This window comes from Lepisosteus platostomus, chromosome 5 (assembly GCF_059453375.1).
Source record: "Lepisosteus platostomus isolate fLepPlt1 chromosome 5, fLepPlt1.hap1, whole genome shotgun sequence".
NCBI lineage: Eukaryota > Metazoa > Chordata > Actinopteri > Semionotiformes > Lepisosteidae > Lepisosteus > Lepisosteus platostomus.
The window spans coordinates 5,021,969-5,035,835 of record NC_142615.1 but is presented as its reverse complement, the minus strand read 5'-3'; the positions used below and the strand labels follow the sequence as shown (position 1 = coordinate 5,035,835).

The following is a 13,867-nucleotide window of genomic DNA, read 5'->3' as shown; positions in this document are numbered from 1 at the left end:
GCTGTCATTTCTCAGAATCATCAGTGTGTTGACTCTTCATAAGATCCTCTGTAGCTGCCATCTCGTCTGGTGATACCCCCACTCCTCCAGACACTGATGGCTCTTGCCTGGCCTGTGGTTCAGAGAACACTTCTCCACTGGGCCTGACAGCTGAGCTTTCCCAGAATACACCTGTACTTTGACGCTCCAGCAACCTCTATCCTGTCCCCACCCCACCCAGGCCTCAGCCTAGTCCAGCTCCACCCAAATCCCCTAGTTCCTGTCCTGAGGAATCTTCACATTTTTCAAGTTTTGTTAAGACGCTGTGCCAGCAAGAGCTCTAATGAGTGTTTCTTGTATGTCTTTGTCACAGTGTAGGGCGATAGATGGAATAAATGTTTGGATTTAGTACAGAAATGCATAATGCATTCAGTACAATCTCTTATTGTATAGCAACAAAACAAAAATGGAACAGTGGACACCAGCAGATCATGCGCAGTACAACATTTAATCTAGATGGAAGACTGTGTGTGACTCGACCCAGTTCTACAGCTTACAATTATAATAATAATTGCTTACACTTACAGTATGTAGCGCTTTTCTGGACACTCCACTCAAAGCGCTTTACAGGTAATGGGGAATCCCACTACCGCCACCAATGTGCAGCCCCACCTGGATGATGCGACGGCAGCCAAAGTGCGCCAGAACGCTCCCCACACACCAGCTCTCAGTGGGGAGGAGAGCAGAGGGATGAAGCCGCACTCTTGAAGGGGAAGCTTGTGTCGTTTTAAATTTTCCAGATGATCACCACCTGTAGACCGATTTATGCGACAGCTTTACTCATTGAATGTTAAGGTTGACGATTTGTGTTGAAATGCCACACACCATCTCGCAAGACCCCTAAAACGGAGCGATTTTTTTTTTAACTTCAGATTTTGGATATTAAGACACTTTCTGGATGTATTTGGTAAGCCCGTGACGCTGGGCGCTGTACGCACCTGTTGAAAACGACCATCCCATTCCTGTCGGAGAATTGACACTGTCTAATCGGACAGTATTGACAAAATGTATCGTTAAGCGCCTTGGGGCAACCTTGCTGTGAAAGGCGCTATATAAATTGAATTGAATTAATAAGGGCAGCGTGCACATGGTCCTTCATAGCTCACAGTATTTGCCCATCCACAACAAACACAGGAAATGTTGCCTGAAAACGGAAAATTACTTTATTGTTTGCCCTGCTAATCCGTTTCTGTACACTGCGTTGATCGGTGGGCCTGGCATCCCTCACGCTGGTACAATTGAAACATTTCAGGGGTTGAACAGTTGACCAAGTTTTCAACCAGATCTGATACTTTCCGATCTCATTTAAAAAAAAAAAAACAAGACTTCGACCTTTCGCGTTGACGTCTTGGTTTTTTTGTTGTCGCTCTGTGCTTCCTGCTGCACCTTCCTGCTTGTGCTGTGCGGTCGTCAGTTCAGGAGCTTGCAAGCTGTTGAACGGCAGATCCGTCTTCACCGCCAGCATCAAGAAGAATTAAATGGTGGGTTATCAACAGAAAACAGAGTAAAAAAAAGAGTCTCTTCTCCTGCTGTACCCACCCGTGTTGGAGTTGGTTCTCCCACAGATTTTACGGTCATTTCGGATAAAAGGAAACATGTGGTTGATCCAATCAGAAACCAACCTGTGAGAATCGGGTGGATTAACGAGTCCGAATTAAACTGAGGGAGGTGGTGGCTGAGTCGAAGACCTGAGGCCAGACGTTACGGATTTGAGAGGTATTTTGACTCTTCAGGAATCACCAGGAGTGTTGGAACAGCTGGTAAGGTTGTATTCATTCACTGCGATATTTATTGACGTGTTCTAATTGAAATCAATCAATCAATCAGGGTTTATTTATTGATCAATGCACGAATAGTGTGGCATACAGCGGTGTTGTCGGCAATGAAGTGCTTTGGAAGAAGTAATAGGTTTATTCTCTGCTGAAAACAGAAGAAAGAAAACGCACAACGTTTCGGCTGTGAAGCCTACTTCAGGTGTTTTAATTGTGTTATACAGTCGTAATAAAGTACATAAAGTAATCTGACAAAAAACATATTTTGAAGTGAATGCTTGAAAAACATGAAAAAAACAAAAAAAAACCTTTTTCATAATGGTTACACACATGACTACAACCTGGACTGATTTGTCGCAGATGTAAGTAGAAATTAAATGATTTTTTTTTTCTAATGCAGTGTTGCCGTGAGTAATGACCAAAACAACTTCAGGCTAAAATTCACTGATGTAACTGTGAAGGTAGAACAAAAGGTGTGAAAAAAAAAGTTAAAAAGGATGACAGGCCTTGATATTACGAAGGGTTATTGGAAATACTGCCTAGGAATGAAGAATGTACAGGTTTGAATTTATTTCTACATATACAGGACCTTTCAAAAGTATTCAGACCCTTGACTAATTCTCTCATTTGACTGAATTACAAATCCTACATTGAAATTCAGTTCTCTGTGATATTTATATTTCTAAGAATTGAAATGCAACATTAATTATTCTAATGTGACTGTTTTATGTTAGGAAATATTCTTAAGAAAAATAAAAAATCTGCTGTTTGTATAAATATTCAATCCCCACATTTTAACATTTTGTAGAGCCACCTTTTACAACAATAACCAGGACAGAAGCAGGACAGAAACAGGTAATATAAGATACAGGATCACTGACTGATACTGTGTTACCCTGCTCTGATCTGTCAGTGTGTGACTGATACTGTGTGTTACACTGCTCTGAGCTGTCAGTGTGTGATTGATACTGTGTGTTACCCTGCTCTGAGCTGTCAGTGTGTGATTGATACTGTGTGTTACCCTGCTCTGATCTGTCAGTGTGTGATCAGTACTGTGTGTTACACTGCTCTGATCTGTCAGTGTGTGATTGCTACTGTGTGTTACCCTGCTCTGATCTGTCAGTGTGTGATCAGTACTGTGTGTTACCCTGCTCTGAGCTGTCAGTGTGTGTATTTATTTATGCAATCATGCTTGAATTGGTCCTTGTTCCTGTTTTTTCTTTGTATAAACAGGATTATTGTGACTTGGGACAGTAGCAGTCATGGGCAATTCTAATTCTCATAACCTGTCGGAGAGAAGGTACTATTACGATTTAAACTCAAATGCATCTCAGGTCCAGGACAGCTGGTCCGGCAATTCAACTCCTGTGCTGTCTTTGGTTCTGGAGTGGCTCTGATTGCGTCTCGGTCTCTCTCTCCTCTGCTCCAGCATGTCTTTAGACCCCCTGATTCCTGAGCCTGAGCAGGAGGAGGTAGAAAGCCCCCTGCTGTCAGAGCCTCAGTGCTCCAGCTCCTTGGGCAGTTCCTCCATGCCTGAAATTATCCAGTGTGACCACGAGTTCACGAGAGAGGAGGCGAGTTGTGGTTTTGTTTTCTGCTGGGTGACACAGAGGCTGGCTTATGGAACGCTGGGTCTCTTCTTGATGACGCCACCAGCCTGCCAACCAGGCTACAGGGGGCATTTTGAAACCCAGATGCACTTGCGCCGCCCTGCTGGGGAATCCTGGTGTTGCAGGTGCAAAGTGTACACCGTGGGATGGGTGGACATTAACTGACCTGTGATCCTTGTGCAGTGGCAAGCACGCTAACCACTACCCTCTGTGTAAAGTTAAATGCCTCCTGGTCTCAGTTTTAAATGTGTTCCACCTCCAGGGCCCTGGCAGGCCCATTCAGCTGGTTGAGGTCAGCTCTGATGGCACCCTCCTGTTCCAAGAGGACGTCCTTCAGCAGTGCTTCCTGTGCTCAGATGTGAGGGAGACTCCGGTCTGCGTGGTGTCTATTGTCGGGGAGAGGAGGAAGGGCAAGTCCTTCCTCCTCAACTACCTCCTGCGCAAGCTGTCTAACATGGTGAGAGCACCCCACCCCCTCCAGTCTCTGTGTAAAGCAGGGTCTTATGGCCCTGACATCCCACCCCCACCACTCTCTGTGTAAAGCAGGGTCTTATGGCCCTGGTTGTGAAAGCTCCCTTTCTTGTGAACTCAGGACGAGTGGGACAGGATGAGTGACAGTGAGCCTCTGCGAGGGTTCGAGTGGGGGTCTGGAACTGAGACCATGACGAAGGGTGTGTTCATCTGGAGCCAGCCTCTGTTCCTGGAGACGCAGGAGGGCAAGGCAAGTACCGTCCGAGCTGGGAATTTGTCTGTTGTAGGGGGTACGACTCGATGGCTCAGACAGGCGCTGGTCCAGCTAAGTCTTTCACAGAATAGGCAGGAACAAGAGCTCTTCTGCCCCTCACCAAACCCCTGGGACCCCTTTGTCCACACTCGGGGCATCTGTGTGACAAACCGGAAACCGTTCTCTGCTCAAGAGTGGGAAGGTTTAGGTAGTTAGTACTGTAGCTCATTGAGCCACTGGCTGGGCAGCTTGCTCCACACTGCCCCCACCCTTTGTGTAAAGCTCTTCCAGCTGTGTCTTGGTACTGGAGGGGAGGGGGGAGACAGATGACCACTGCAGCTCTGCTCTGAACACTCTGTCTCTGTCCCCTCTGTCCAGTTGGCTGTCTTCCTAGTGGACACTGAGGGCTCCGTGGATCTGTCGCGGGAGGTGGAGCTGAGCGTGAAGCTGTGTGCCCTGAGCGTCTTTCTCAGCTCGCACGTGGTGAGAATTGTGGAGCCTTGTCCCACCTTCCGGGGTGACTGTGAGCCCCTTGCTACGTCCCAGAGAGCTCATGTGTCCCCCCCCCCGTCCTCTCTCCCAGATCTTCAACGTCCACGCTGATGTGAAGACAACAGACCTGGACTACCTGGAGGTACAGCGCTCAGCCGCGGTCTTATCCCCCCAGTGTGCCGCGCAGCACTCATCCTGAGGTGCAGCTGGTGGCTGAAACCAGGAGCCTCTCGGTATCACAGGTCCTTCAGCTGGGACTGTGGACCGGGGTGTGAGTTCGCCCCCTGCTGGTGACATGTGGCATTGAGTGCAGCACTGCATGACTCGAGGTGCTGTTGTGTGTGATGCTCTGTGCTGCCTGGTTTCCCTCACACGGCTATATGAGTAGGCCAGTCCCATCTTTCCCAATAATGATAATGTTTCTTTATTAGCCCCTATACAATTTCTTGCATTCAGAATTCCTCTTTTCGCAGACCCCAGCTTGCTCTCCATGAGACACAGACAGGGAGAGAAGCTGGGGGTCAGAGTACAGGGTCAGCCATTGTGCAGCGCCCCTGTAACAGCTGGGGTTAAGGGCCTTGCTCAGGGGCCCAACGGAGTTGGATTCCTCTGTCGGCTGGATTCCTTAGCCACAGAGCCACCACTCCGCCCAATGCGGGGTCTGCCTCTGTACAGTATGTGATTGTATTTGTAGATTTGTTTTATATGCGCATCCATGTTTGTTTTTATGAGTGCCTGTGTCTCTATCAGACTGTCTGACTGACAGGTTCAAATTGTGTCTCAGGAGTATTGGCATGAGTGGTAATTACACAGTTGCCAAAACAGAGATAATTAACTCTGCAATTACAGACAGTTTTAAGAGAGAGAACCGATGGCTGTCTCTCTCTGTCTCTGAATAACAGATGGCCTGTGTTTACTCTGTTTGCAGCTGCTGCATCTTGTGGTAGAAAAGGGGGGAGGCGCCTTTGACCTGCAGTATTTTCAGGTACGAACTTGACTCTTCAGTGAACAGAAAAAAGATCAGATCTGTTTTATCACCTGCAAACCAGGTGATGTCTCTCTTACCTGGACATGTAAAAAAAACATGTTATAATAAACTTTATTTTATGTAAAGGAACAAATAATAGGTTAATTCCAGGCTGAAAAGAGAAGAAACGTTTCTGTTTTCTCTCTTCTCTTTTCAGCAGGGAATAAACCTGTTACTTGTTCCTTTGCAGCCTACACATGCTGACGCAGCTCCCCACCTGAACTACTTTGTTTTATGTAGCATCTCAAAGTTCTTAACTTTAGAAAACCATTATAAGCAAATGCCAAAGTATATAAAATAACAAATAAGTAAGACAGGTGGTTCGAGGTGCAGCAGTAGTCACTAATTAAGTAAAAGTAAGTAATTGGTTCAATAAAAGCCTTTCAGAACAGAAAGGTTTTGATTCTAGATTGGAAAGAGCTCAGGGAGTGTGATTCTCTGATGTACTTGGGGATACATTTCCAGAGCTCTGGGGCAGAGCAGGAGAGGCCTTGTCACCCATGGAGTGTAGACATGCTTGGGAGACAGTTAGGAGAGCAGAGTTAGAAGAGCGAAGGTTGTGAGGTGGGGAGTAGGGCGATAATAGCTCAGACAGGTACTGAGGTGCCAAGCCATGCAGAGCCTTATAGGTGAGCAGGAGGATTTTGAAGTTGATATGAAACCTGACAGGAAGCCAGTGCAGGGACTCCAGGATAGGAGTAATGTGATCACTTTTGCATCTGATCAGGAAGTCAAGCTAGGGTCACTCCTAAATTCCTCATTTTTGATTGAAATTTCAGCACAGTGCTGTCCACAGACAGGGCTACTACACTGGCTTTACCATAGTAGTACACAGGTGCTGAGCAGCATGATTTCAGTCTTGTTGTAGTTTAAGCTAAGGAAATTTGGAGTCACCCAGGCTTTTATATTAGAGATGCAGTCAGTGCAGAGACAGCCACTTCAGTGTCAGGCTTAGTACAGATAGATTTAAACATCATCAGCGTAGAAATGACAGACGAGACCATGTGATCTTAATAACCGACCACGTAGATAGAGGTCAATGCTGAATAGTAGAGACCCCAGCATCAGATAAGACCTGAACCATTTGGGAGCAGTGTCAGAAACTGCAAACACAGGCTCAACATGAGAGAGTAAGATCTCATGGTTAACAGTAACGAAAGCAGCAGTGAACTCTAGAAGTATAAGGATAGGAAGAGAAACAGAGTCTGAAGCCATAAACAGATTGTTAGGGACTTTGACCAGGGCAGTTTCTGTGCTGTCTGACTGTCTTATAAGGGTTTGAAGAGGTTATTGTGTTGAGGACAACAGGGCAGGGAGAGGAGAGACAGGATTGAAATAAAACACAAGAAATGGAGGGTATATAGCAGACTCGTAGGCAGACTCATAGGCAGCTGGTGGATTTAATTAGCAATACCAGTTTACTAAGGCATGCAGTGTCCACTTGGAAGAAAGCAGACTTGCAGGCATCATAACAGCAGTCAGCATTCAATAACAGCAGTCAGCATTCAATCAGAGTATTGATTAAGCTAATCAATCTCTTGGGACAAGAACGATTTGAATCATTCTCAAGCACGTGTTATTACTTGAGCTGACAGAGGCTCTTCTATAGAGATAGATAAGATTTCATGACTTTGTAAGGTGAGCTGATATGAGATCTTTCTCAATCTCTAATAAAGGGGTTATATTTCCTGGTGCGGGACTGGACACAAACTCAAGAATGTGGACAGTCTGGAGGATCCCAACACCTGGAGAGAATAATCCAGGTAGGAGACGTACTGTGGACCTTATATATATATAGCCCTGACTTGTACTGAGAACGACAGAGAGGTACTGATTCTCTAGACTGGTCAGGAGGTACAACAGTGCCACCTACAGACCACAGACTAAAGAAACTCAGTTCCTCCAGCCCGTCAGTGTGGGACACTCCCTTCAGACTAAAGAGACTCAGTTCCTCCAGCCTTGGGGTGTGATATACCCCCTTCAGACTGAAGGGACTCAGTTCCTCCAGCCTGTTGGTGTGGGACACTCCCTTCAGACTAAAGATACTCTGTTCCTCCAGCCTGTCAGTGTGGGACACTCCATTCAGACAAAAGAGACTCAGTTCCTCCAGCCTGTCAGTGTGGGACACCCCCTTCAGACTAAAGAGACTCAGTTCCTTCAGGCTGAGAGCTGTATTGTTTCAGACACAGAGGGCTGGCATCCTACCCCTTTCCTGATTAGACATGTCTGTCTGTGCTTTCAGTGCCTGGAGAACTCCGGGACAAACAAGCAGGCTCTGGGGATCCTGAAGGAGAAGAGGCCACTCTGTCACCTTATGCCCTTACCTGGACACGAACTGCTTTGGAGCCAACAAGGAACCATGCGAGGTAAAAACCGGACAGCTCCACTCCCAGAGCAGCTGACCTGATCCCATTGACAAGTGACACTGAGGAGCCACAGGGAGGCGGTGTTGAGCTGTGAAAATTAGATCCCCTAGTAGTCCAGTCTACGTTCAAGACTATAGAGCTTCAGGATCTTCAGTTGACTCATTTGTTTCCTTGTTGTGTGTTTCTAAGAAATGGATGAAGAGTTTCAGCACTGCCTGAAAGAGTTCATCAACCACATTGGCCAGGTCCTGCAGACGACACAGTCAACCATGACAGGAAAGACACTGGAAGGGAAATTCAAGGTAAGACATTCTTCACTGAACCAATCAACATCCATTTCTACACCACTAGGGTACAACACCTCAAAGAGCAGCGTAGAAACCAGTACAGTGCAGTAAAGCCCAGTGAGATAATGGTAGAAACAGTACAGTGCAGTAAACTACAAGTCATACTGTGTGTAGAGGGTGATGCGAACCATCAGTTGTTCTAATGTGATTTCTGTCAGTTGTTGAGAATGAATTGTCACAGAAAGAGTTAAGCCCAGTGAAGCCTCACTTACCTTATTATGTTCTCTGTAGGAGATGGCACATGTGATTCTGAAAAGCAAATACAGAATTTCCTCCCCTGCAGAGGTAAGTCTCTCTCTTTCCTGCTGACCCAGAAAATCTTTTAATCCTTTCCCTGTTGCTGTCTTTAGTCTGTTCAGAATATTGAGACTCAGTTCCTTCAGCCTGTCAGTGTGAGACACTCCCTTCAGACTCAAGACACTCCCTTCAGACTCAAGAGACTCAGTTCCTCCAGCCTGTCAGTGTGAGACACTCCCTTCAGACTAAAGAGACTCAGTTCCTCCAGCCTGTCGGTGTGAGACACTCCCTTCAGACTAAAGAGACTCAGTTCCTCCAGCTTGTCGGTGTGAGACACTCCCTTCAGACTAAAGAGACTCAGTTCCTTCAGCCTGTCTGTGTGAGACACTCCCTTCAGATTAAAGAGACTCAGTTCCTTCAGCCTGTCAGTGTGGGACAGTCCCTTCAGACTGAAGAGTTCTTTCTGCCTGTCAGGGTAGATAACTCCTTGAAACATGTTTCTGGGTGTCTTTGATTCCAGAATACTTGTATCAATATCAGTTCTATCTGTAACCCCTTTGCTTCCTCCTCCAGCTCCTCCATGCCCTCTACCAGAAAACTCTCCAGAAGCTGAAGCAGGAGTTCACCATCTTTCTGAGTGAGCAGGTAAGAGAGTGTGTGTGTGAGACAAAGGGTGTAAGTATTAGGGTGTGAGAGTGTGTGAGAGATTGTGTGCACACACTGTGTATGTTTGAGCGCCTGGGCTTGATCATGCCCGACCCCACACAGGGGATGAGGAGGACTGTGGTACAGAAGGAGGAAGATCTGCTGGCCCGTGTGCAGAGTGAAGTCAGGAGCTCTCACAGTTCTTGAGCTCTGAGCGAGAGAAGTTCCTGAAGGAATACAATCTCCTCATCATCAAGAGGGCGAAGGAGGACTTCACCAACTTTCTGAATGAGTATGTGTGTGTGAGAAACTGGGAGGGTGTGAGAGTGTTTCTCAGTGACAGTGTGTGTGTAATCTACTGGGCTCCACTGGGGTGTCTTCTGCTTGTGTCTGGGGTATCTTGAGGTGAGCTCCTGCTGGTTTCTGGGGTATCTTGAGGTGGGCTCCTGCTGGTTTCTGGGGTATCTTGAGGTGGGCTCTTGCTGGTTTCTGAGGTATCTTGAGGTGGGCTCTTGCTGGTTTCTGGGGTATCTTGAGGTGGGCTCCTGCTTGTGTCTGGGGTATCTTGAGGTGGGCTCCTGCTGGTTTCTGGGGTATCTTGAGGTGGGCTCCTGCTGGTTTCTAGGGAGCCCTGAGCAGTTTGGGGGACGTAGTGTGATGCCCTCTTCTCTAAAGTGACCCTGTGCTCTGTTTCCTCAGAGATCACTCATGCACGACACCACACTGGAGATAAAGGGGAATGTGGAGCAGAAGGAGAAAGATCTGCTGGACCGTGAAGTCAGTCCGCAGGATTTCCAGGAGCTCTCACAGTTCTTGAGCTCTGAGCGAGAGAAGTTCCTGAAGGAAAACACTCCCCTCATCATCAAGAAGGCGAAGGAGAAATTCATCAACTTTCTGAATGAGCAGGTGAGTGTGTGTGTGTGCATGAGAGAAACTGGGAGGGTGAGAGTGTGTGTGTTATCTACTGGGCTCCACTGGGGTGTCTTCTGCTTGTGTCTGGGGTATCTTGAGGTGAGCTCTGAGCAGTTCAGAAGACGTAGTGTGATGCCCTCTGCTGTAAAACGACCTTGCACCCCGTTTCCTTAGAGAGAGATCAAGCAGAGAAATACCTGCTTGTTTTTGGGGTGTCCTGGGCAGCGAGCTCCTGCTTGTTTTTGGGGTGTCCTGGGCAGCGAGCTCCTGCTTGTTTTTGGGGTGTCCTGGGGCAGCCACTTGCTTAATTCTGAGGTGTTCGGGGGAAGGTCAGAGGATGTAGGGACGACCGTTTGTTCTGAAGTGACCTTGCTCCGCCTTTTCCACAGGGAAAGTTACTGCTGACACGTCCAGGCACGATGAAGGAGACAGTGGAGAGAAAGGAGAAGGAGCTGCTGGACTGCGTGCCGGAACAAATCGAATCCAGACAGGATTTCGAGGAGTTTGAAAAGTATATGGCTGCGGAGTGCGAGACGTTCCTGAAGAAACACAAAACAAAGTTTCGCCTGAAGGTGGGCTGTATAGTGGTCGGGTCTTTTCTGACCGCGACTGCGGGCGCGGCTGGAGGCCTGGTTGTCGGAGGCATTATTGCAGTAAACACTGGGGTTGGGGTGGCAACTAGTGCGGGGGTGGGGGTGTTGTCAGTCATCGTCAAGTTCTTCAAGACGAAGACGAAGCCAGAGCTGGAACAGTGACACCCACCCTCTCGAACCCCGAGCCAGACCCACAGAGAGACTATCGAATCCATTCTTAATCCTCAGGTGTCTTTTCTTCACTAGTGACCACAGGTACAGGGTGCAGAGGCAGTCAGCTGACCAGTGCAGACATGGGAACCACTGTGCGCTGTGCAGAGGGGTGAACAGTAGGGGGCGCTACAGCACCAGGCGGAGTTTTCAGTAATGAGGAAATTCCTGGACATGCACTAGAGCCCATTGGTGCTGATGACTCCCTCTCTGTGTCAACAGTGCCCAACGTTCTCCTACAGACCTTGATATGAACCCTGTCCAGCAGCCCTCCTGCTGTGGTGGGAACAGAAATCATCTGGATTTCTCTCCTTCCCCTGTTACAGAGACTCAAACCAGCACAAGCCCTTAAACACTTTGCTCAGTCAGGTGGGTTTGAGTCTTTTATATGACTCTACAGCACCTATAGCAAAGAAATAATTAGCTAGTACAAATTAATTTTTTTCCTCAGACCTTCATTAATTGAGCGTTCATTAGCACAGGGTAACTTCTCCCCAGATCTACAGTTGTGAAGTGAGACTTCACTGGTGCAGGGTGTAGTGGCAAGGCTTAGAGAGGCCACTCCATTTGGTTCACAATTAAGGTGTTTTTCTAGCTGATAGAGTGTCCTGATAAGGAACAAGTCCAAAAGCTGAGACACCACCCTAATAAATGGTAATCTCTGGAGCCTTACTGTCTGGGAGATTCTGGGAGAGTCTCATCCCAAGTTTGTTTACAACCCTAAGGTCAGAGTGCATTGTTACTCATCCTCAGCCAATCAGGAACTGGTAGGGCAGGGCAGGGAAGCTCAGTAGGTATAAGCCTGGTCAGTACCTGGAGGAGAGATCTCCTGGGAAAAACTAAGGTTGCTGCTGGGAGAGGTGTTAGTGGGGCCAGCAGGGGGCGCTCACCCTGCGGTCCGTGTGGGTCCTAATGCCCCAGTATAGCGACTGGGACACTATAGTGTAAACAGGCGCTGTCCTTTGGATGAGACGTAAAACCGAGGTCCTGACTCTCTGTGGTCATTGAAAATCCCAGGGCGTCTCCCGAAAAGAGTAGGGGTGTAACCCCGGCGTCCTGGCCAAATTTCCCATTGGCCCTTACCAATCTGGCCTCCTAATAATCCCCCATCTCTGAACTGGCTTCATCACTCTGCTCTCCTCCCCACTGAGAGCTGCTGTGTGGGGAGCGTTCTGGCGCACTATGGCTGCCGTCGCATCATCCAGGTGGGGCTGCACATTGGTGGTGGTAGTGGGATTCCCCATGACCTTTGAGTGGAGTGTCCAGAAAAGCTCTATATAAGTGTAAGCAATTATTATTATTATTCCTATGAGTCATGTACTTGCTTTTGAGTGTCTGGTGTAGAAGTTGTAACCAAGTTCATTTACGAAACGGTCTAAATGAATGATATACTGAATGTACTGTATGTCCCTTTTGGTGATTGTAACTCTTCATGATTGAATATACCTTTTGTATTCTGCTAACCCTCTCGATAAGATCTGTTATGTTTATATGCACATTTTATGTATTAATAAATGTATTCTCAAGTTATAGGATCCATGTGTGTGCATTGTTTGAGTTATCCCACAAGGTTGGATTTTAATACCATCAAAGAATCATTTTTGTGACTAATTGTCCCAGTAAATGCACAAACCCCTACAGTTATTGGTGCCTCATGAGAGGTTGCCTACAAGGGTAACTTCTCCCCAGGTGTACAGTTGTGAATTGAGACTTCATTGGTGCAGAGAAGAATTTTAGCATTTACCTTTTTTAAAGTGTATCAGATAGTGACTAGGTGGTTTTGAAAAATGCCTTTCACCCAGCCACCGTATGAAAGAGCAATTGCAAGCATATTATTTGACTTTTTGATATTAATGCTACAACAGCAGAATGTCCAGCTCATTTCACACCTTTTATTTATACACGTCCTTTTGTCTGTATGCAAGGTGAAACTGCTTCTTAAGAAGAACGTGGTCAATTACAAAGAAATGTCGGTAGAGAGAAAAACAACTCCTAATATGGACATTTAGAATGAGCTTTCCTGTGTGAATGTGCTGTATAAAACTCATTGCATTTATCATCTCGGTGGAGAGGTTACTCACAGATCTGTATGAGAGGCTGCTCTCAGATCTGCATGATTATATCCTGCATTCCTGTCTCCTTTATTTTTTATTATTTTTCATAGTTCCCAATATTATTAATGCAGGTGTGTATAGATATACATCAGCTGTATGTTTTCTGTTTTACTAAATTGACTCAACAAGCTCGGCAGAATTTTAATTGCAGTTTGATTTTCTAGGAGAGACAATTAGTTTCAGAACTTAGACTTGAAATACAATTCTGACAGAGAGGGCTTTGCTGCACAACAGCTTGAATGCAGGAGTGTGAAAACATCAAATCTTAAACCAAGCCGTTGTTAGTATTGCTGTCTCGTGGCTCTGGTGCCTTGAGTACACAGACGCTGAGCCGCTCATCCCAGAAGTGCCAGAGACAGATTCACTCTCCGCCTATTACCGCACTAAATCCCGACGCGAGGTGAAGCCCAGAACCGTACTGGACCTATAAATGTAAAGGGTGTAGGCGGATCGCTGCCATAATCATAATAACAAAACATTGTAATTGCAACTGTACTGATAGGTCATGAAAAGTTTTGGTGGTTGTTGTTGAAAGGGTTTAAGTCATTACATAGGAGTTGAAATATACTGATGTCAGCAAGTAGCTGAGGGCTAGCCATGTTAAGTTATTGTTTGTTTTTATAGCGTTATGATCCTGATGTTAAGTGAAGCGCGCAGTAAGCGTTGCTTAGGTAACTTTTTGCAAAGTAGCTCACTAGGACTACAAGAGGTAGTTATTCTTGTGTTGGTCCCTAACTCAAATGAAAAGAAAGGGGATGTGATGTTTGTGTGCGTCAGCA

General features: G+C 46.7%; 2 protein-coding genes across 15 annotated transcripts in view; one reads left to right on the top strand and one right to left on the bottom strand.

Annotated features, from left to right (window-relative positions):
* Positions 1-13,867, bottom strand: part of LOC148662626 (uncharacterized) — a 783,119-nt gene that overhangs the window by 751,087 nt on the left and 18,165 nt on the right. The window lies entirely within an intron of this gene.
* On the top strand, positions 1,437-12,504 carry LOC148662627 (RING finger protein 112-like). 4 transcript variants are annotated; one of them, XM_088632223.1, is made up of 16 exons: positions 1,437-1,799; positions 2,620-2,666; positions 3,045-3,111; positions 3,241-3,385; positions 3,684-3,878; positions 4,014-4,142; positions 4,524-4,628; positions 4,729-4,779; positions 5,566-5,622; positions 7,341-7,427; positions 7,907-8,030; positions 8,220-8,332; positions 8,609-8,662; positions 9,188-9,259; positions 9,959-10,165; positions 10,561-12,504. In XM_088632223.1, the coding sequence occupies exons 3-16, from the start codon at positions 3,074-3,076 to the stop codon at positions 10,924-10,926; spliced, it is 1,743 nt and encodes a 580-aa protein (XP_088488349.1). In that variant the 5' UTR covers positions 1,437-1,799; positions 2,620-2,666; positions 3,045-3,073; the 3' UTR covers positions 10,927-12,504. The 4 variants fall into 4 exon arrangements, with proteins under 4 accessions (XP_088488349.1, XP_088488351.1, XP_088488353.1 ...); XM_088632224.1 differs by lacking the exon at positions 1,437-1,799 and adding an exon at positions 1,807-2,173; XM_088632225.1 differs by lacking the exon at positions 2,620-2,666.

What these genes read in the sequence shown, in the direction of transcription:
- LOC148662627 (XM_088632225.1), top strand. Translation starts at nt 3,074, where the DNA reads ATGGGCAATTCTAATTCTCATAACCTGTCGGAGAGAAG. An exon ending in TGGAGACGCAGGAGGGCAAG is followed by an intron (nt 4,143 to 4,523) that starts GCAAGTACCGTC and finishes CCCTCTGTCCAG; the next exon opens with TTGGCTGTCTTCCTAGTGGA. An exon ending in CAGACCTGGACTACCTGGAG is followed by an intron (nt 4,780 to 5,565) that starts GTACAGCGCTCA and finishes CTCTGTTTGCAG; the next exon opens with CTGCTGCATCTTGTGGTAGA.